General features: G+C 34.1%; 1 protein-coding gene across 1 annotated transcript in view; it reads right to left on the bottom strand.

Moving 5' to 3' along the window:
- Positions 1–24,718, bottom strand: part of MPP5 (membrane palmitoylated protein 5) — a 112,297-nt gene that overhangs the window by 62,221 nt on the left and 25,358 nt on the right. The window contains exon 2 of the mRNA XM_031952766.1: positions 474–992. Coding sequence (XP_031808626.1) covers positions 474–840 — 367 coding nt within the window. The 5' untranslated portion in view covers positions 841–992. The remainder of the gene's footprint in view (positions 1–473; positions 993–24,718) is intronic.

The following is a 24,718-nucleotide window of genomic DNA, read 5'->3' as shown; positions in this document are numbered from 1 at the left end:
AACTGTGTTTCAAAACAGCAATCATGAACATTATTTTATTCTGGTTTAAAAAAAAAAAAAGATAACATTCCCACTCACTATAAGACTTTAAAGAAAAAACCCATTTACTTGGGCACTTTGGAAAGGATTCTTCTTTAGATATAGGGTTGACAAACCTAAATACCTATATGCCTTCAAGTTTTTTAAAAACTAGAATTTCTATAAATTTCTAACAAGATTAAGCACTTCACTCCCTTTTTTACATATCTCCTGACCTTTGAAATTTTATGATATAAAATTACATGTGTATATGTTTTTTTTTAATTTAAATTTTTTTTGTATTATAGCTTTTTATTTACAAAACATATGCATGGGTAATTTTTCAGCATTGACCCTTGCAAAACCTGTTCCAACTTTTCTCCTCCTTCCCCCCACTCCCTTCCCTATATAGCAGGTAGACCAATAACGTGTATATTGAAACATTTTCTACTTACCTAGTACCTTCACAGCATAATGAGGACTCTCTAAGACAACTCCTTCCTCAGTATCAAATATAGGATTATCTATTCCAATTTTAGGAGGAATTTGTGCTAGTTTCTTAAGTCTCATGGAAGAATTAAGGTCTAGTTCTTGTTTTTTTCCTTCTTCCTCTCTCCTACGCCTCATATCCTCCTGTTGTTGACGAATTCGCTCAAGCTGGGTACTTCGACGTACTGGCATCATTCTTGTTCCCAAATCTCCAGGACAATCAACCGCCATCTCTCGATGTTTCTGAGGTTCTTCTTGAGGTGTCAGATCAACATTCTTTATTTCAATGTCTGATTCATCTGTAACATGCCCATTCATATGGGAAGTTGTCATGGTTATTTACTAAAAATAAGCACCACCTTTTTTTTTATATATCAAACCAATTATCTTGATTCTGCCATCTAAAATACATTTTAATTCCAGAAGAAACTTCTTGAAACAGAAACTTCATGATCATACTATGATACTCTCTCCATGAAGGAAATCTAAGAAAAGAAAAAAACTATGAATTAGAATTGCAATACAAAAGTAAATTTTATATATTGTTGAATCTATCAGTCTTCACAGTAATTTACAATTGGCCAAAATCTTTTCCTTCAGAAATTAAATATCATGCTAAGGCAATGGGCACCGATACCTGCTAACTGCATTTATCTCATTTGGGAAATCAATATCAAATAGTAAATATTTTAAATAACTTTTTCTGTGGCTAAATATACAGCCCTTATTTGAAGATGATTTTTTTCCTTACTATTATTAAAGTCTACTTAACACCAATGAAGTTAAAAAAAAAAAAAAAACTGAATTTGGTTATTATAGTTGAACCATTTGTTACTCAAAGTATATTCAATCACTGCAGCCTTCCTCTCCAGGTCTTTGAGCGTGGTAACAACATCTTTAAGTTGACAGCTCTAGGAAGACAATTCAATCACAGTTTATCAACTTTGTCTACTTTTTCCATCTGGAATGGAACTACTGTGACAATGAAAAACAGTCCATTATAAAATTATATGTATTGAAAAGCAGTTATTTTAAATAAGAAGTTATCTTTCTCTAAATACCAATCAGCCCACATTTCTAAAATCAGGGAAGAATTTGACTACAGTATCTCCAGTCTTAGGCTAATCTCAAATTTGAAGAACTAGAAAAGAGGGGAGGATAAGCAATTGCTGTCCTGAGAAGTTACAATCTGTGTAGTCCAGGTCACTGGGAAACAGGATATGTGATCCTGTATACCCTCTCTATCCTTCAGCGTAGCCTTGAATCTATGATTCTTTGAAATCAATGCAAAAGGCTTGGGCCTCTATAAGGTATAGCTAGTTCGGTCATTTAAAATTCCATTTGCCAATATCACACCCACCCACCATATATTATGCAATATTGTGTTTTATACAATCCTGCAGTATGAATTTTTTTTACAAAATTATTCTCAAGGGGCAGCTAGGTGGCACTGTAGATAGAACACCAGGCCCAGTAATCAGGAGGATCTGAGTTCAAATTCGACTTCAGACACTTAACACTTCTAGCTGTGTGACCCTAGGCAAATCACTTAACCCCAACTGCCTCAGGAGGAAAAAAAAGGCAAAGAATCAAATTATTCTCAAATATGGACATGGAGATACAAATAAAATACAAAAAATTTTATAAAATAGCAAAAAAATTTTTTTACTTCAGATTCACAAATTATAATATATAAAACCTATTTTAATTAAGAGTCTTTTACAAGAGTTTAAAATAAGGTGCTCAAATGAAAAAGATATTATACTTAACAAAATGCAAATGGAGTAGGATTTATAGATTCAAGAAATGAACCATAAAAACTCTGACTCCATCACCAAGGGAAGAGTAAATAAGGAGGTGAGTGAGTGTGTGTGTGTGTGGGGGGGGGGGGGGCAGGGAGGGAGATGGATGTGAAAGAGAGAGTGACACTACCTTCAAAATATACGCTTTACTATGTCTGAATAATATTCATGGGATCTACAATGTAAGAGTCATCTTACAGAAACTAAGTATGTTAATTCACCTATATTATTAATCCCTTCTTCCTACTTTTATGAATTTTATAAAACCTTCTTTTAACATTCAGAAACAAATATACCCCTGTCCTCACTCCTCAACCATCAAAACTTCCCTACAAAGATTTCAAAAAACAAACAAAAAACCCAGTTCAGCAACACCAATTAACACATGGGCCTCCAACAATATGCCACTGTTTTACATACATAGAAAGACTCTCCCCTCTATCCTCTTTCAAGAAGAAGGCAGTATACTCTCATCCCTTCTTTAGGGTCTGGAATGTCATTAGCAATATACAACCACTGCATTCATTTCCCTTACCCCCTTGTTACAGTAGTCATTGTATTTATATTTTGATTAGTATGCTTACTTTATTTTGCTTCAATTCATTTTAAAAGGATCTTATATTTCTTTGAATTCCACAAATTCATCATTTCTTCCTGAGCTGGGCCACACCTATATATAAAGCAGGAATCAGATAGAAGGGAAAAGTCCCTATGATGAAAAGGAACTCTGGAAATGGAATGAAATCCCTGGGCTGTGGCACAACTGGAAATTCAACCCAATATGAACTTGGTATACTGATGCACAGTGGACCCTATAACAGAAGGCAGGTAGAAAATAGAGGTTTCTTTGTTTCATATATAATAAGAGACTAGCTTACTTTAGGTAAAGTAGGCAGGGAATCCCCATTGTCATATAAAAGGCACCTCTCTCCCTTCACCCCCACCAAACCTAAAGTTATCATTTGAGTTTTTCAGCATGGATAAGGGGAAGTTGTGGCACTCAATTGAACCAGAATCAGATCAACATGTAAACTTACCTGTCTTTAGGCCACTAAAACCTTAAAATTCAAATATATTTCTTTAACCCTTGTTTTTATCAAGACAATCATCATATTAGGGGTGAGGAAACTAAAGCTTAAAAAGCCAAATTAAGAAATCCCCCTCCATTGCTCTCCAAATCCAGATATAAAACTATCCTTAGTTCACTAGTAATATAGCAAATAGCAGGCTATAGTTTGTTGACTCTTTGTAATTTGCTGATACATAAATTATACCATTTGTTATCTGGGTCTATGAAAACTATTCCAATCACTTAGGATATGTGGCATTACTAAAAAGAAAAAAGAATCTTGATTCAAGGGACATAAGAGAGAAGGCAAGGACTTGACCACCTCTTGAAACACTTGGAAGCTTGGTTGGGAAAAAAATCTCACCTGAGTACTAGTAAAATTGAGTGACCTAATATGAATGCAGTATATTAGGACTAATTAGAGGGAACAGGGATGGATGTACAACTCCAAAGATGTCCATAGAGATATTACTAAGCAAGAAACAATTGGGAAGAAGGGAAAGAAGACAATAATAAAGTAACATTTAAAGATTTGCAAAGCACTTTATCGTTGCATTTGATCTCCAATAACTTAGTGAAGCAGGTGCTATTATTAACCCCATTTAGGATGACAGAGGTTAATCTGTCAGACGTAACCCTGTCAGAACCTTGCCTGTCCACATCCATAGAGCTAGTAAATGTCTTAGGAACAATTGAAGTCAGTTCATCCTGACTTCAGTCCAACACTATTCATTGCGATATTGAGGTACCTCAAAAAGTTTTAGAAGCCCAAAGAAAAAATAAAAAGCCCGTAAATGTCATCTTCTACAAAACTAGGGAAAAAACTATTGAGACAAATATGAATACTGACTCAAATGTTTTAATATAAATATCCCTAATATAGATTATATTTGAAGTCTTTTTTTTAATCAAGGAGAAATAGTCTTCTCTGAGAACTGATAGTCTTCTCTAAGAAATGAAGATACCTTAGGTATTATACATGATATTGTAAAAATATGCATTTTCTTCAATGGTAGGCTAAATAGACCATTCTTTCATAGCTGTCAGGGAAAATCTACTAAGCCACAAACTTTTTAAATTTTAGACATCATCTTAGCAGATGCGGACAGACATCTGAATAAAATTGCACCAATGAAGCAAAACTAAAAGTTAAAACAGAATTATTCCCAAGAAAGCAAAGTGTTACAGTATTCCTAATTCTAATCAGCATCCTTTAAAAATGCATGTATTTAGTCACAACAGAAACTGAGCAAAAGAACATAGGCTTAACATAATTCATCCCAACTATTGGGGAAAAAAACCAATTCAGAGGTACTGCTGATGCCAAGTAATATTCTAGTTCATTCAATTTCTATACAAATTGAGCTATACATTTCAGTAATAGAACTCCAATAAAACTATTTATATAAATCCTAAGATAGTGTTCTTTTTAATTTTCTTTAAAATAAACTGCTATCAGATTTATGGAAAGAAAGTCCTAGAGCTTTATATAATACTAAGCAAAAACCAGCACTAAATAACTACAACTCCCAAGTCAGCACAAATTTGTGTAGGAGTTCTAATAATTCAGGTTTGAGTTTTATGCTGAAGTCTGGAGAAGAAATCAAGGGAATGCATGACATACATACTCCTAGAAAATTACTGTCAACTCCTAAATTTGATTCTGCAACACACCAAGAATATTTTGTTGTTTTGACACATTCCTAGAATTCTCAAAAATCAAATTTAAATTTATTTTAATTTAGTAAATAAAGTAAAATCTAAAATGTTATAGGAAATATAAAGCAAATTCAGTCCCAATCTCATATTGGTTTGAGTTTCTACTACAATGAAAGCAAGTTAAATATTGCAAATTTAACTAAAGCTATTATTTATCTAGAATCTCATAGGTAAATGTTTATAATAAGATGCATACTTAAAGGATGCAGAAATAGTTCCTCAAACACCTAAGAAATGTTATATTCAATAGTTTTAGGATTACCCTAAAATTCTTTTAAAATTACCAGATCAAGTATGGTATATAAGAAATACCTGACATAAAAACAACCCATCTACTATTCAAATAAAATTTAAATCCAGATCACCCAGCTCTCCTTTGTCTCTCCTTCCCCCATTCACACTATCCAAGAAATGAGGACAAAGTAAACTGACACAATCTATTTAAAGTGTTACTCCATCCTCTTTTCAAGAGAAGTGCCCCTTGATTATTATAAGCTCCATGTATCTCAACCACTTCTCCTTCCTTCTTTAATCACTCCCACTGCTGCTGCTTATAAGAAGTAAGAATATATCCATGATGAAGTTAAACCTTTCCACAACAGTTAAAACAGGCTTTTGTAGGCAACTTTGCAAGCCCACCTGACATTTAAAACATTGTTTTCTAAGGAATAAATTTATGTGGTTACAAGAAACAAATTCACAATAAGGAAGAGATTCTTAACCATTAAATTGTCTAACAAGAGGGAATCTAGAGGTTCTGGTCAACTAGAGTATTTTGATTTGGGTGGATTAGTCCAGTCATCTGCAAGTGATTTTGAACCGGAGATTCACAGGAAGAAGCAGGACTAGATGATTTTTAAGATATAAAAACAAGCTTTTGCCTTTAAAATTAGACATTTTAAATGTTTGGAAATATTCTGCGTTTGGAGTTAAGGGAAAATTTGCCACTTTGCTATTTCTGGGAACTTGGGACAAGGTATTTACCATTTCTGGGTCCTAGATGCTTTATTTGTGTAAATGGATTGAACTAGCTGACCTAGCTCTAAATCATTAGGTCACCTCTAGCTTCAAATCTATGGTGCTACTGAACTATTAAAATGTCAATATAATAAACAATTATGACATGAAATATAAAATCAGCTATCAGTTCCATAGGGAAAACAACTAAATTTTGAAATATTTAGATATTAAAAAATCGGGAATCACAGAAAGATAGGGTCAAGACTTCTTCAATACTAGCTTAAAAGAGAAAAAAGGAAGCTAATACTATAGTGGAAGTCAGGATAGGAGAAGGCTCTGAAAAACCCTACAGACATGGTAATCTAAGGCCAGCAAGAGGCACCATGGATTTGCAATAGATGTAAATTCAGAAATCTATTGGATCCCAGATAACTCACAAACATAAAATGTGCATTGAGCTTGAAAAGTTTGCTAAAGAAATTAGAATCAGTATTTGTAAGGACAACAGGAAGAACAATAAAAATTTAGGAAGAAAAATGAAGAAATCAAAGAGGAAAGCAAGAAGAGATACCCATACACTAGGAAATGTTAAATTAGGAGAGCAAAGAGAAGCAGAAGAATATCAAGCTAGAGTGAAAGAAAAGAAAATTAATGAAAATTAAAGCAAGCAGTTCATAGTGGAGGTAAAAAAAAAAAAAAAAAAAAAAAAAAAAACCAAAGCTGTAATTCACCTTTGTAAATCCTCTGGGTTTAATTTAGTCATCAAAGTTCCTTAGAAACAGAACAGGAAATCCCTAGAGCATTCCTTCTCCCAGAAATGATACAAGGCAAGAAATAGGAAGAAGACCCAAAATGAGTTTTCAAAATTATTTTCCTATAAAAAAGAGAACAGATTTGGAATCACATGGAAGTGGACATTTTTAAACCAGGGTAGAACATAAAAAAAATCTGATTTGGAAACAGAATACCAGGGTTCCAAAACAAGGACCAGTCACTAATAATGCTTGTTGAGCAAGGGATTTAAACTTTATAGTTTAGATATGTTAAATAAAGAGTAGACCAGATTGTCTGAGATAGTTTCTATCTCATAAGCTACTACAGAAGCACAAAAATGCCAAGTTCCCTGAAAACACAGTATTGGAAACTAGAGTCATTGAAATACTGATGTAGGAAAAGCTATAAGAGTCTGTAGGAATGCTACAAGTATGAAATTTCGCTTACAGTACTTGCCTTGAGTATTAGGTACATTAAAAATCAAAGAAACACAAAACTAATACATAACTCGCATATATATATGTTTGATTGAGTTGGCTGCCCAAAATATTCAAATATTTAAAATCCTTTCCCCCCAGCATTAAGCAATGGCTAAGAATTTTCATTTATTAATAATAAGGTTCTTCTGGTATACTGTAAGGCAAGACAATTTGTGGTCAGCAACAGCTTTATCAACTAACACAGAAAAAGAATTTACTTTACACAAATCAGAAAAGTCCTTTCTATGTTGTTTATCAATCTCTAGCTTTCCTACAATATTTAGCTAAATCCTCTAAATTTTTTAAATAGCAAACTCAGATGACTGTTCAAGTGTAAAACAGTAAATGGAAAAAGGTATTTAAATTTGCACAGTTCAATTGGCAGACCATAACTTTCTACTAGAACAATATAATGAAACCAAGAAAATCTCTACAGTAGGGCACTGAATTTGGAGTCAGAAGATCTCTACTATCTAACCTGCAAGATTTGGGCAACCTCTGTGGATGGCACTTTCCTTAACTGTAAAAGAGAGGGTTAAAAAAAGACCTTTAAAATTCCCTCTAACTCAAGTTCTATGTTGATTAACACTATTCATGGTAGTCATTTGATGTCAATGAAAAAATTCATATTCATTTTAGTACTTAATAAAGGAGAGGTATAAAAGGATAAAAGCTGCAAACCTGAGAATCCAGAAACATACTGAAACTAGAAAACAAGGAAACATATAAAAGTCAGAAGATGGTTTGGATAAGGGTAGATGGGTAGGGAAGAGAATAAGGAGTTGTTTGGGCATAATTGAGTTTAATATATTAATGGAACATCCAGTTAGAAATACCCCACAGGAAAGTAGTGATGTGGACTAGCTATCAGGAAAGAAAAGTGAGGTTGGCATTTCTCTGTGCCAGAGGTAAAGCCAATATGGCAGTGTACAGGCAGCAACCCAGCTGAATTCTTCCAACATTCCTCTCCAAACTTTAAAATAACTCCCAAAATAAAATTTGGAGTAGCCGAGTCAACAAAAATTCAGAGAACGACAGGAGATACATAGGAGTAAACTATGATACCAAGGGTAAACAATGGAAAAAGCACAAGGGCAGCAGCAGAAGCAATGGGCTTAGGAGACAGATGTGGCATCAACAGCAACTTCAGAATGCTCAGACCAGAGATGGTAAGAGAATTGAACAAGAGGTCAAAAAGAGATTATAGCAAACTCTTTTCTGGCATTAGGTATGACTGGCACTAACTGTCCAAGTAATAAACAGAGGTTATGAACAGGCAGTTTTCAAAAAAAGAAATCAAAGCTATTTTCTAAGTCATAACTGATTAAAGAAATGCCCATTAAAAGAACTCTGAATTACCCCCTCCCACTTATCAGAAATAATAAATGCTGAAGGTGATGAGGGAAAATAGGTACACTAATAAACTGTTGGAATTTTGAACTAGTCCAACCATTTAGGAGGAATATTTGAAACTCTGTCCAACTCAGCAGTTGGTCTGTATAACAGCAGTAAGAAAAAGAAAAAGGATTTATATGCTTAGCAGCTTTTATTAATAATGGCAAAGAACTGGAAATTGAGGTGTTACTCAAAATACCTGAACAAACTGTAGCATGACTGTGATTTGAAGGGCCACTGTGCTGCCAGAAATTGAGGGTAAGTCTCCAGGAAAACATGGCAAGACTTTTATGAACTGATATAAAGTAAAGTGAGAAGATCTGGGATATCATTGTGTATAGAAAAAACAATGTTGTAATGATGATCAACTATGAAAAACTTGACTATACAATGATTCAAAACAATTCCAGAGAACTCATAATGAAAAAATGATATCTACCTACACAAAAGAGAATTGATAAACTCTGTAAACTGAAATATATTTTTTTCACTTTTTTTCCCAATACAGATAATATAAAAATATATTCTGTACGATTTCACAATATAACTGATATCATATTGCTTGTCTTCTATATGGGTAAAGGAAGGGTTGGGAGGATGAGAATTTGAAATCTAAAATCTTAAAAAAAAAAAAAAAAAGAATGCTTAAAGACAAGGAGAGAGTCAACAACGTTTTTAAAATGATAAAGGGGGTTATATAAATGCTGCAAAATGAAATGAAAAGTACCGAGAACAATTTATAACAAAAATATTGTAGAGGCCAATAACTTCAAAAAAGTTAGAAACTCTCATCAATACAATGACCATCCACAATTCCAGGACTCAATGAAATATGCTACTCACCTCTGATTAGAGAAGTGAGGAACTTAAAATGCAAATGGAAATTTTATTTATTCTCATTTATGCTCAACATGAAAATTTGCTTTGCATGACCATAGGTTCATAATATGTATTTTTTTTGCTTTCTCATGAATAGGGGACATGAAAATGAAATAAAATTGGATTTTAAAAACAGAGGAGTTGAAAAAAACACGTTCTAAAAGTTACTAAACTGTGTATGTCCAATGACTCAGTCATACCAATGTTAAAAATGTACATGCAAAGAAAATCAAAAAAATAGATCCGTGTGTGTGTGTGTGTGTGTGTGTGTTTTAAGTTATAGTGGCTTGTACCATGGTGGTGTCAAAAAACTAAGGAGATGCCTATAAAGTTGGAGAATAGTTGAACAAATTATGGTATGTAATTGTAATGGAATGCTGTGTTGTAAAAAATGACCAAAAAAAAGTTGGTTTCAGAGAAACATTGGGAAGATATGTATAAACTGAGACACTGCAAATAAACTGATCAATATAATGTCCAACCAACATTCCAGGGAATTGATAATAAAGAGTGCTACTTACTGCCTGAATATAGTATGAATGGGGGGGATCAGGATGCAGAATGATACATGTATTTCTGGACACAGTTGGTGTACCTATGTGTTTTGTTTGACTATCCATATTTGTTTAAAAGATATTCTTTTGCTATTGTTATTTCTCAATGAGAAAGGAGAGGTGAGCAAGAAAAAAAATACTTGTAAATTCTTATACGTACACACCCTTCTTGCTTTTTTTTCTTTTTTGTCCCTAGCACTTAGCATGTATAGTATATGGTAAGCACCTACTAAACAATTTTTCAATCATTCACACACTTTAATCATTTACCTCTCCTTCAGGAATTTACTCTTCTTTTATCTTGAATATCAGATTTTATTAGGGAAATTAATTGTAAAGATTTATTCCCTTCTATTTTTAACTGCAATGATTCTGTGAAACCTTGTTCAATTCTATGTAATCAAAATTGTCCCTTTTTTCTTTTATTATGACACTGTTTGATCAAAAAATGTTAAAGATAAAGATCTTTATTTATAGCTATCTAAAGATAAATTCCCTACTACTCTAATTTCCATGTCCTTGTAAACTTAGATAATATAGACACCTGGAACCAATTTATTTATACCAGTCTTCTTCTTTCCAATTTTTTCTAGCAATTTTGGCCAAATTGTGAGTTCTTAACCAATTAATTGTAATTATTGTATTTATCAAGCATTATGCTATGTCTGAATTATATACCTAATCTGTTCAAAAGAACTATTTGTCTACTTTTAATAGATACTAAATAATCATGATTATTAAGTTTTAGTATAGTGCTATCCCCTCCCAACTTTTTTCATTATTTTCTTTGAGACTTAATTTTTGCTCTTCCTGAAGAATTTTGTTATTTAAGTATGACCTTAAATTTAATTAGCTTAGGAACTATTGGCATGTTTACATAAGCACATCCCAGATAAGAACAATTAATATCACTCTAATTGTTTGTCTTCTGTTTTTCTATAGAGTTTTGTACTGATCATAATGATTTCTGTGCTTTTGTTGCTGTGCTGTTTTATACATTGCAATTATTTAAAAAGGAAAAATTCTTAATATCTTATATGTATTTTTTCTTATATATTTGCATATATTTATATTTCTTCCCTGACTTTTGTCAAGTAATATAAAAGCTGAAGATTTTACTAGTCCTGCTACTTTAATAAAACAATTTTTCTTTAGATTTTTTAGCTAAACTTCTAGAATAGAGGTATCTATTGCAAGATATTCCCAAATGACAGCCTAAGTCAGATTAAAATTTACTTCCTATCTGATTTTAGAATTGTGTTAATTTGCTACCTCAATTTGTTATTTATTGCTATAAATACAATTTACAGAATTGTAATTATATTATAATGGTAATAACTTTACTTCTGATGGAATGGCACCAACAATTTCTCCACAGCTAATGCTTTTGTTGTTCAGTCATTTCAGCCATATACAACTCTTCATGATGCTATTTGGAGCTTTCTTGGCAAAGACACTGGAGTCACTTGCCATTTCTTTCTCTAGCTTATTTTATAGATGAGAAATGAGGCAAACAGGATTAAGTGACTTGACCAGAATCACATAGCTAACAAGCTTATGAGACCAAATTTGTACTCCATAAGGTGAGTCTACATTCCACATTACACTACTAGATCTTGGTTTAAGATACTGTTATTTTAAAGCTCTCTAGAGTTTTAAATACAAATTGCCATTATCACCAATATCCTGTCACCATTAAACTACAGACCACACAGTACACCTATATTAAGATTAAGAGAGGGGGCAGATAGGTGGCACAGTGGATAACATACCAACCCTGAAGTCAGGAGGACCTGAGTTAAAATGTGATCTCAGACACTTAACACTTCCCAGCTGTATGACCCCGGGCAAGTCACTTAACCCCAATTGCCTCAGCAAAAAATAAATAAGTAAAAAGAATTAAGAGGATATTTTACTCTCATAAACTATCAAAGGTCAGGCTGTATATTTTTCAGTCTAAAAAGTATTATTAGTTGTTACTTTTGTTGAGCCACTGAAAAGAAGTCCAAGGAACCAGAAAAAAAAATTGGGAATAACAGGAATTCATGGTTTCATATACAATCTTTTTTATATCTCATATACTAAATGTTGATTTTTATTGATCATTTTAAAGTTAATAAATGGATGAGGAAAGCTAAAAATCCATCTTTTGGTGACTAGATGACTACGTGACAATAAAAAAATAATGACACTCTGATAACCAGCCTAAAAAAGAAACGTCCTTACTAAGATCTGAGACTTAGTATAACTCTTTCTCTAAATAAAGTTCTAAATATAGTTATTAATAATTCAAACAAGTCTTTGCTGCCACCTGTTTTAAGTCTGAGGGCATCTATTTAAAAAAATATGGACAAAAAGAAAAGAGAAAATCTTTTCTAGATTTGTGTTCGGTCTTAGAATACAAGAAAGTCTTGTGTAGAAAGGTCTTATTTATAACACCCTGGTTTCCAAATATAAGTATCTCTTCTCCTACACCTATGATTCTTGTGACAAATTAAAAAAACAAACACACATCTAGGACCAAAAAGCTATCTATGCAAATTTTCTCTTACCTTTAATCCATATTTTAATAATACTTATTAGTATACAGAAAGATATTCTAAAAATTGTTAAATTTGAGGAGGGTTATTTGGTAAAAGGGAAATAATTTTGCTTTACCACGAAACTGTATCATATGGAATTAACCGGCACCTTCCCTTTTGCCTGAAATAGAGAAATAAGGTTTTCCTGTTCCTATAAAATTTGAGTGGGTTAAGCTACTACTCCCTCAAGGGGTACACAAAAGGAACTACTCTTCCACCAGTCAAATAACAGAATTTTAAAGTTTGTGGGAACACACAGATCACAAACAATCCTGCATATTACAATCAAATTTTTTGATCTGGAAGGGACCTGAGAAATCAAAACTCTTTGTTTACAAAAGAGGAAAATGTAAGTTGAAAGTAGTTTAGAGGTTAGTATTTGAGCCACTAATGGAACTTAAGTCTCAGTCCAATGTCTCTTGGAGATACCAATAGTCTGCAGGGCTTCTTCCCTATTCCTTACCCCACCTCCAATTCTCCATGTAAACCTTTATATATTCATCCAACAAGTATGTGCCAAGCACTGTAGCTTACATACTTTTGGAAGGAGGTTTGTACACAGATAAGTACAAAACATACAAATTAGGTGTACTTTCTTTTTTTCTTTTCTGCCCCTCCTCCCCCTCCCCCCTCAGCTGAGGCAATTAGGGTTAAGTGATTTGCCCGGGAAGTATTAAGTGTCTGAAGCCAAATCTGAACTCAGGTTCTCCTGATTTCAGGGCTGATGCCTTATCTACTGTGCCACCTAGCTGCCCCTTACGAGTACTTTTAATGGGAATATAGTACTAGGAGTGAGTATATCAAGACAAGGAAGGTAGCATCTGATCTGAATATTGAAGAGAGTTCATTCTCAGCATGAAGAAAAGCAGCTTATACAAAGGTTCTTAGAGGAGTTAAAATTGGTATGAACACAAGAGTCCATGATAGGAAAAATGCACACTTAGTTGAGAAAGGCTGCCTGGGTCAGTTCTGCTAAGCAATAGTATGAAATAGAAATGGACCCCTAAGTTGTACATCAGAATCTCTGAGGATTACATAATGATTTAGTTTTAAAATATCTTATTACGTTTTTATTTTGTTAAATATTTCACAGTTAAATTTTAATCTGGTTTAGACTCACTAAGAGCACATTTGACACTTCTGCTATAAAAGATTTTCAGGGGAGATTACAGTTTATCCTAGAAATAGTGAGTAGCTAGTAGAGCTCTTCTCAAGCAGATAAGTGACATAGGCAGAGGTTGGAAATGTCTGTATACAGTAAGCAGTATTGTTCGATGTAGAACTGTGAATTGCTTAGCTATTCTCAGCAATACAATAATCCAAGATAATTCCAAAGGACTAATGGTGAAGCATTCTATCCACCTCCAGAGAAAGAACTAATATCCACTGAATACAAATTGAAGCATACCATTTCTCACTTTCTTTCTCTTATTTTTTCCTTTTATTTCAAGGAAATGTACAAAATGACAGATATGGAAATGTTTTAAATAATTGTTCATGTAACAGCTATATCTGCTTACCATCTTGGGGAAGTGATAAGGAAGGGAGAGAATTTGGAACTCAAAAACTTAAAGAAAAATATTAAAGAAAAAAAAAAGAAATATTTATCCATTTGTACTCTAGAAATATCACTTTGGCAACTCTGTGGGCCACAGATTGGAGAGATGAGAGAAGTAAGCCAAGAGAGAATTATTATAATCACTACCAGAAATGATAATATCAGATGAGAGGTGTGGTAGCCATACAATTTAAAAAGGCTTGTTGAGTGATTAAACATAAATGGGGTGGGGGAAGGGGAGAGGGGAGAAAAGGCAAGGATAAGTGAAGTTGCAAACCTTGGGTATACTGGAAGGATGCTGGTGTCCTCCACAAAAATAAGGACGTTATGAAGAGTTCAGGGGAAAATATAATTAAACTGAAGACATGTTTTTTTTTTTTTTAATATTTAGGGAATATATTCAGGGATAGTATGCTTATTAATTCAGATGACATAGACTAGCTATGTAGATACTATAATTGACATTTTAAGAGCAGATGATTGCAGGGGAAAAGTATCCTAGAATTGGACTCTAGGGGACACCCACTAAAGAAGAAATAAGGATGATAATTTAGCAAAGAAAACTGAGGTCACCAGTAACCTTAGAGAAATCTGTTTCAAATGAGTGATGAGGTTCTAAAGCCTGCAATATTTTTGTTTTGTTGTTTTGTTTTTTTAAAGATAACATTAAATTCTCAAAGGCCCTAAATGGCCAATCACTGTCTGAAGAGCCTTAAAGATTCAATAAAATTCTTTTCCCACAGAGACTTAGATTAGATCAAACTGAGCCTTTCCTATTAGGGCTACCTAGGTAGGCTCCAGATAAAATCACTGACTCAAGATCTCAAAGTTACATGGTAACTTTGGCTTTACAAAGATTATCTTAGCTTTTACATATAGTCCAACCCATTTTTGAACAGCAATCCTGTTCTAAAGTTTGTCCAACCTAAAGTCATCCATATCCACCTAAAAGCCTTTGATTATGAGAATTCTTCACATCCCAGAAGCATCCTTTTCAATTATGGACCACAAACAAGTAGTTTTTCCAGTCAAATGTTGGAACCCAATATCATCTTCACCTTCCAGAAAACTATGATGTGCCTCATTATATGTGTGCATGCCTCAACTCAGGGGATTGGAATATAATTTGTATCATCATTTGTATTGGAATATAATTTGTTTCCCTTTAGTCAAGGATTCAAGCCTTGAATATTCTGATGTAGACTTCAGTCAGCAAGCTGAATCTGAGAACTCATTCCATTTCTGTTAAGCCACATAACTGCTGCTTGTGTCTGATCTTTGCTCAGTCCACAGCTAAGTACACTCCTCACTTTGAAATAATCTTTAGGTATATCTCATCCTCAGTGATGGTATGAATTCTCATTATTAAAGACCTTTGGGTAGAACACTGATGATTTCTAGTTGGATGTACTTTAGAACCAGATTCCTACTCAAGAATAAGTTGGATTATACATTCTGAAAGGCTGAGATAACCTTTGTAAAAGATATATATCAAGAAACTATGTTGTGATTTTGTGGAACTGTGAACGAATCCAACCATTCTGGAGAGTAATTTGGAACTATGCTCAAAAAGTTATCAAACTGTGCATACCCTTTGACCCAGCAATGTTACTACTAGGCTTATATGCCAAAGTGATCTTAAAGAAGGAAAAGGGATCCATATGTGCAAAAATGTCTGCGGCAGCCCTTTTTGTAGTGGCTAGAAACTGGAAACTGAATGGATGCCCATAAACTGGAGAATGGCAGAATAAATTGTGGTATATTAATGTTATGGAATATTATTGTTCTATAAGAAATGATTAGCAGGGTGATTTCACAAAGACCTGGAGAGACTTACATGAACTGATGCTAAGGAAATGACCAGAACCAGGAAATCATTATACATGGCAACAAAATGACTATATGATGATCAATTCTGATGGTCATGGCTCTCTTCAACAATGAGAGGATTCAAACCAGTTCCAATTGTTCAGTAATTAAGAGAGCCACCTACACTCAGACAGAACATAGCATTTTCACTCTTTCTGTTGTTTGCTTGCATTGTTGTTTGCTTGCATTTTTGTTTTCCTTCTCAGTTTTTTTTTCTTTCTAGATCTGATTTTTCTTATGCAGCAAGATAACTGTATAAATATGTATACTTTGGATTTAACATATATTTTAACATATTTAACATGTATTAGACTACCTGCCATCTAGGGAAGGGGGTGAGGAGAAGAAAGGGGAAACTTGGAACAGAAGATTTTGCAAGGGTCAATGTTGAAAAAATTACCCATGCATGTTTTGTAAATAAAAAGCTGCCAGTTGTCAACTGCTCCTAAGTTCCTTCTATAATAATCTAGCACACCTTCTTGAGATGGTGTATAGATTTTCCCTAAGTTGAAATGTTCCCTCCTTAGACAACCTTGTCCCAAGTGTCTTCTTATCTTCTTTTGTTGACCTGGACAGGAAAAATTACTCTTTTGGTGTTTTTTCCCCCCTTGGATTTCCCTACCAGGATTTGATTCAGTGCATTTTCTAAATGTTTGGAATTGTGGCAAGGAATAGTTTGCTGTAATTTCTTCCTGCTATTCTGCCATCTTAACTGCATTTCTCCTTGCCTAACTAATATAATGGCCTCCTTCCTCTCTCATCTCTTCCTCAATGCAGTTCACCTGCAGAGCAACTAAAGAGATTTTCATTAAGCAAGATGTATCAAAACCCAGTAGCTACCTATTGCTTCTAGGATAAAATATTAATAATCCTGTTTAGTTTTTAAAGTCTTTCACTGGCCCCAACTCTAGTCTCATTATACATTACTCCCTTTATTCTTGCACTCTGAGATATAGCCAAATTGACTTTTTGTATCCCTAGAGCCATCTAACACAATCCATTGTATAAAGGAGACAGCCCATTTATGAAAACAATCAAATGAACAGTATGAAGATATGATAGCCTATTTTGAATATATAACTATATCCAAATGTGAAATGTGAAAGTGGATGAGCTCTCCAAGGGAAAACCCCTAGGACTTCTTAAACTTTTTCCATTTGTGACCCCTTTTTGCCCAAGAAATTTTTAAGGAACTCTAGGTATGTATATAGATATATGTATGCAAATCATTCATTTACTGAAAGAAATCATAATTATGTGACCCCCACGTTCAGTTATGCAACCCCATGTGGGTCATGACCCACTTAAGATAGCTATGTGATAGGCCAATTACTGAACCTTGAAGTACAATTAGGGGACAGGCTGAAGAAGAATGGCTGAAGAGATAGAAAAGGAGTTATTAGGGATGTAAAAAAGGACCAAATAATATAATGGTATCCATGTAAAATTTTTAAAAAGAAAAAATGAAGAGATAGTTGAGAAGAGAGTAATAACTGTTATCAAATAATTTAGGGGTCATTTTTGTGAAAAAGCAGCATATTTTTTACATCTGCTCTAAGTTTCCTTTAAATACTACTGTTACTAAAAAAGTACACATACAGTGATCTTTTTTAACTTATTACCTGTCCTAACAATATTTAAAGAGTCTTTTCTAAGCAGTAAAGAAAAATACTCTTCAACTTATCAGGCAAAAGGTAATTTACAAGTATCACTCAAGATAGCAAATGTCTCCATATTGGGTTGCTGTGTATTAGAACTAGATAGGACTTTAGAGATTATCTATTCCGATCTCATTTTACTCCCATCCTCCATCTCCATCTGTTGAAATCCTACCTTTAAACCTAGTTCAAATGCTACCTCCTCCATGAAGCAGTTCCTAATCCCTCTAGTCAAAAAGGTCCCAGTACTGCCCTTAAAAAGCTCATGTTCTGTACCTTTCCAAAGTTTTAGTTATAATGCATGTGTCAAACCCCAATAGGCTGTAAGTTTTCTAAGGACAAGGGATATGTTTTATTTTCCTTTTAGCTCAAATGACAAGGTCAGTATTCTGTATGTAACAGGCGCTGAATCTTATTTGACTCTGAAAGGAAATTAAGGCTCAAAAAAATGCCCATGGGCAAGACAGCTAGAATCATAACAGAAATTCATCAAACTGATAGAATAAGGAAAATAATTGGGTCTAGGTTATTTCAGTGTTTAGATTAATAGAACTGCTGGTCTTCTTACCACTTTGGCTCCTCCATAATTCAACATAAGCTTATATGCCTAAAGCTGAGGCTATACGATAATCAAGAATTTATCAAAAATACCTGTGGCAGTGAGTAAATAATAGGAACCCCTACAACAAAAGATTTCTTTAAAAACAAGCAAACAAACAACAACAACACCACAAAAAAAAAAAACCCTAAGAAAACTTTAGGAAAACAAAAGAGAAGAAAATTCCAATTTTCCCCTTTCTCACTTTTCTATGACTAGCTGCCTACATGGAATCAGATTTGAAAGCTATTACTGAATTACTGAGATCAACTGATTTTACCATTTGTCTCAAGGTAAAGGCTTCATCAGTATCAATGTCTATCTGTTTATCATTTCTGGCAAGATATGTGTGAAAGGTGAAGGAAACACACTTTCTAGGTGCTTCATTTTTTTATTCAATCCAGAAATTTATTAAGTACCCACTAAGTATAAAACACTGTATTAGGCTTTGAGTATTCAAAGACAAAATATTTACAATCTACACCACAAACAAACCCCGGGGGGGGGGGGGGGGGTGTAAATAGCATCTACAAATATAAGATTATCTTGAGGGGTAAAAGGTGGAGAGTTCCAGGGAAAACATCATAAAGAAGATGGTACCTAAGTTAAGCCTTGAAGTAAGATAAGAAATCTGAAAGGTAAAAATGAGAAGTGAGTGTACTGCTGATAAAGGATGGCACAGAGTTAGGGGAATTCAAAGAGCTTAAGAGGCCAATTTTGCAGGAATGCAGTGTATGTGAACTGGCATAATATTAAAATAAGACTGGTAAAAAATGCTGGAGACTTCAGGGAGCTTTCAAAACCAGGCTGAGTATATACATTACCATCCAGAGAAGGGAATAAAATTTAGAGTTTGTGGACATCTAAAACAAAATTCTTTAATTGTATAAGTGGCTTCTTTTGTAACTCTATATATTTTATTTTATTCATTTAAAAACATTCTGAAGTGAAGAATGAAAGCTTCACCAGATTGCCAAAGGGAGCATGCCACAAAAATGGTAAAGAATCTCTGCTCTGAAGTCAATCGAACTACCTGTAGCTGTAATTTCATTCTAGGAATTCTACTTAACATTCTAAGTGCCTTCCTTATTTCTTTTGAAATCACAAGGATATCAAAAGACTACTGAAGAAGTCCACCAGTTCTCTCAAATTCTTGCCTAACATCAAAATTTTTCCAATCAACTATTTCCATGATTACTTCTGTTCTTCATAGTTTCTGGTTTATTTATTACATGATACAGACTGTTCACACCCAGCATGATATACATTATCATGCCCTCTGCCCTCTATGATCACAGAATCAGATTTGGTAAGGACATCAAAGACTATCTAGTGCAGGAGTTTCTAATTTTTTTCTGTGTCATAGATCTCTTTAAACAGTTTAGTGAAAACTTCTCAGAATTTTTTAAATAGCCAAAATAAAACAAAAATTACAAAGAAAATCAATTATGAAATCTAGTTATCAAAAATTTTTTAAATACTTTAAAAAGTCAAGTTCACAGAACACAGTTTAAGAACTCTCAATCTTAATTCCATAGAGAAATCTCTACTATGATGCCCCAATTTATTATGCAGCATCCCCTCCAGTGAGGGAGAATGCCATAACCTCTAAAGGAAACTTAATTCCCTTTGAGAGCTAATCATTCTTTTCTTTTGCGTCTTAAAATTCTGAGCCTTTGGGTCAGTTAGGTGGGGCAATGGATAGAGGACCAGCCCTGAAGTAAGGAGAACGGCAGGTCTAATTTGGCCTCAGACACTTAACACTTCCTAGCTGTGTGACCCTGGGCAAGTCACTTAACCCCAATTGCCTTAGGAAAAAAACTAATAATAAATAATTCTGAGCCTCACTAAAGCTCAGCTGAAGCAAAAAGTCTTCAATTCCTTTTCCTGCCTCTCCAAATTAGCTTTTTTATCATTTGTACCTACATATGTATATGTGTGGGTGTGTGAAAATGGAACGTTTATTAAGCACACTCATGAGTGCCCACACATTCATGAGTGAGCAACATTCTTGGAAGGCAAGAATTATTGTGTTTTCGTTGCCTAAATGGCAAGACAAACAGTAAGAAATTAGTAAATGCTTTTTTATGGACTTGATATTGTCAATCAAAATTTGACTTTGCAACTTTTCTTTCTGAAGGCAGGTGAGACAAGTCTATATCCTTCCTCCCATAAGAGTTCTTCAAAACCATAAAAGATTGTTGTCTTGTCCACTCAAGTCAGTTATTTCCTCAACATCATGACACCGTTTAAGTCGTTCATCATTCTAATCTACAATACTCCAGATACAGTCTGACCAGGGCAAAATATCATTTTCAAGTATTCTAGACATCAAACCTCTCAACACAGACTGAGACTAAATTTCTTTTTTGCTACGTCATACATTTGACTCACTTTTCTACTTGCAGTTCAATAAAAATTACAGATTCTTTTTCCATTTTGTTCAGTCATACCTATCCTCTTTTGCCACCAGTTAAGTGGTGCAGTACCATGACTTGAGTCAGGAAGTTCTGAATTAAAATCCAGCCTCAGACACTTCCTAATTAATTGATGCAGCTAAGTCACTTAACCCTGTTTGCCTCAGTTTCCTCATCTATAAGATGAGCTGTAAAAGGAAATGGCAACTACTGTAATATTTTTGTCAAAAAACAAACAACTCCAAAAAGGATCATAAACAGTAGGGCAAGACAGAAAGGAATGAACAATGATAATCCCATTTTTCTTTGCATTCTCCCACTATATATGCGTTTGATTTGGTAAATTGTAAAGAACAGCTAGATAGCAAACTAGCATCCAAAGTAGTACTCACATAACTACTTATGCTTTATTTAGAGTTTAGGAAGGTGCATTCCTAAGATTTTCTTCTACCCTTACTCAGAGATTATGTTGAGCTCAGCTACAGTCAGGTTTGTTAGACTGACTAATACCATACTCACTGCTCTTAGAAGTCTGGAACCACATGGCAGACAATTTGGTTTTAGACTAAAGAAGGCCAGTAAATATAATTCTAGAAAACTAGGAACATACTTCCAAATGCTCTTACCCTAAAATTTTCAGTGAACCACATTTAGGTCCTCCCCCCAAGATTACTTGCCATTTATTTACACTATATATTTTGTTTGCACAATTTTCTGCATTTGTCTCCACACACTCTCCTCCCCTCTCCCATTAAATTCTGAGCTCCTAGGAGAGAACTATGTTTCTATCCTTTGTTATATTCTCAGTATTTAACTAGATTAATGTGCATTGGGGAAGAGCTGAGAAGGAATAAAATGTTAGAGAAATTACAAGGTCAAGTAATAAGAAATTTGAATCCTTTTTCAGAAGTCAAAGAATTGAGTATCCCACATAGTATGACTGAGCAGCTAAGTGATATAGTGCTCAGAGCACTAAGTCTAGAATCAAGAAGATGTGAGTTCAGATGTAGTCTCAGATGCTTACTAGTTATGTAAAATCCTGGACAAATCACTTAACCTCATTTGCCTCAGTTTCCTTATCTATGAAATGAGGTGGAGAAGGAAATAGCTCAGCTGAACAGCCTACTTAATACTATAGCAAAAAACATTTAAAAAAAAAAAATAGGGGGAAAAACCCCTCTGGTTGCCCAAGGTTAAAGAGGTAAAGGCCTTTAGATATGCAAAAGAACAGGACTCCAAGATAGTAACTGGTTAAGAGCCAGAGAGAAAAGTATCAAAGGGATCAAATGTTTGAAAGTTACTTGAACTGTCTCATAATCACCTTCAACTCCCTTAGTTATAAAAGATTAAAAGGCACATTGAGGTCTTTGCTAAGAGAAGTGAACATTAGAACTGGCTAGAATTAGATCTTTATTATGCAGGAAGAATAAAATTCACATAGCATTACAGTATAAGAATCTGTCTCATGAATAAGATCATGTGCTCCCCAAGTTGATTGTGGTACATTTTAAGGTACTTTGGAGAATTAAATCATTGCAATTTGCAACAAATACATATTAAGAAACTTGAATTTAGGTATAAGTATTAATTTCATTTGAATTAACACCAGGCTCTTTTCCCTAACACATAGCACATAACACATAGCAAAAGATGAGTATTTAGTTTGCTCTTCAAAAAGAAAATATATTAATTTTTTTAAAATCATGTAATGTTATTATTCTCTCTCAAGAAAGCCCCTACCAGAACATACCTATTGTTACAGCTGGCCTCTAGTAAAACTTAAATGTTCTTTTTTTTGCATGTAAGAAAGACATCATTCTGCTGTCTAACAAAACTGAGGTTATACTCTTCCCTTCCCTATATTTAACTTGGTACAAAATGCATATGCCAAAATTTTTGACGGACAGTTATGTTTATAACCAATTATAAATCTAACAACTCAAGAATAGTCATATTTGGCTCACTAAATCCTGAAAGTACATATTGGCCTCTAAAATTCTTTCCTCTTCAAAGTACCTATGAAGACCAAGTCATAGCATAGCAACACAACATTATCACCCAGGCAAGTCACTTAAAACTCTCTGGGCCTCAGTTTTCTCATGTGTAGAATAAAGGGATTTGAACTCGTGTTGACTCTTTATGATCCCATTTGGGTTTTTGTAGTAGTTTACCATTTCCTTTTCCTACTCATTTTACAGATAAAAAAACGAAGGCAAACAGAGTTAAATGATTTGCTCACACAAAGTTGAACACAAGGTCACATAACTAATTATCATGTGAGGCCAAATTTGAACTCAAGGTTTCCTGTCTCCTGATTCCATGTCCTATCTACTGGGCCACCAACTGCCCCAGGTTTATACTAGATAGCCTCTAAGATTTTTTTCAAGCTCAAATTTCATGATCCTTTACTTACTAAAATAACTGAATTCTAATCAGAACCTTAAGATTTAGAGAAACATGAGGTGAAAAGAATGTATATCACCTCCCAGAAACCCCAGATTTTATTTAGGCTAATCTAAACTACTGAAAGAGCAAGTCACTATTTACATAACCTAAGAATATGTTAACATGTTTTGATTTAAAAAAAAAAAAACTGTGCTGGAGAGCTCATATTAAACGGTTAGATATTAATGTTGGAGAAAATTAGATGTTAAGTGCTGGAGAGCTCACATTAAATATATATATATCCAGAACCAGTGCTGAAAAAGCTCACATTAGATGATCACAACAGGTCAGGAGTTTGTGAAATGGAAGAGAGGATAGAAAATTCTACATTTTCAGGCTGTGGAAGAAAGCAGTAAATCAGTTTGACTGTAAAAGGCCTACCCTCCTGCCTATTTCATATTACAATGACCAAAACTTAATGGAAATTGTATTGTTGATTTCCTGTTAACAAATCATTTTCCCTTGAGGAAGGAAGGGAGAAGAGAAAGGGCTGTTTCTAAAACAGAAAATGAATATAAATCTACTGAAAAAGATAAGTACTTCTCCTGTGTTTCTTTGTTTCATCCCTTTGGATGGAAGCAATCTCAGTTTGTGGTAGAATATAAGCTCTATCAGGTCCCTCTGAATGACAAAGCTTTCAAGTTCTGATCTATTGATGTATCTGAAGTTTGGACAGGTGCAGCATGACTGACTAAACACCACCTCCTCAAAACTCATACAGAACAACAGATAAGATACAGAGGGCTAGTGATCTATGATTTTCCTGGGAATAGTCTCAATAACACAAAAATTGAAGTCAAATGGTGTATAAGCCCTAATTTCAGAGAAAGGTGAAGAATATAATGGGTTTATAGTCTACAGCCCAAGCCCAATGGGTTAGTCGCCATTAATGAGTTAGTGATGAGGAATGTTCTTAACAGAAGGTAAGATCCTTAAAGACAAAGAGTTGTATTTTCTTTGGAGGTTGTTTGTTTTGTTATGTTGGGGGTGGGGTGGGGGGGTATCTATGTCCCTTGAACTTAGCAAAATGCCTTATAAAAAGAAAATGCTTAGAGTGGGTGGATGGCTCAGTGAGCAGAGCACCAACCCTGGAATCAAGAGGATCCAAGTTTAAATCTGCCATCAGACACTAAACACTAGTGTATGACCTGGGGCAAGTCACTTAAGCCCAATTGCCTGGAAAAAACCAAAAACAAAAAACACAACCAAAAGTGAACTCTTGACATTTGGTAGCACTTTCTCGATGGATAGTGTCTCTCTTCTGTCCTTTCCCTAAAAACAAATTTATTGCTCTATAACTGTATCCTTGATGTTCCCCTTATTTAACCTTTAATAATTGAAACTCTTTCACAAAGAACATAAATTGGCAAAGAATTTGTTTTTTTCAATTAGCAGAAATTCTACTGAATTTTTTGAATTCGAAAAATTTCTAATAGACCACTGTTCATTTTCC

This window comes from Sarcophilus harrisii, chromosome 2, assembly GCF_902635505.1.
Source record: "Sarcophilus harrisii chromosome 2, mSarHar1.11, whole genome shotgun sequence".
In the NCBI taxonomy this organism is placed as follows: Eukaryota; Metazoa; Chordata; class Mammalia; order Dasyuromorphia; family Dasyuridae; genus Sarcophilus; species Sarcophilus harrisii.
Note: the sequence above shows the minus strand (reverse complement) of the source record. Positions and strands in the feature narration are given on the sequence as shown.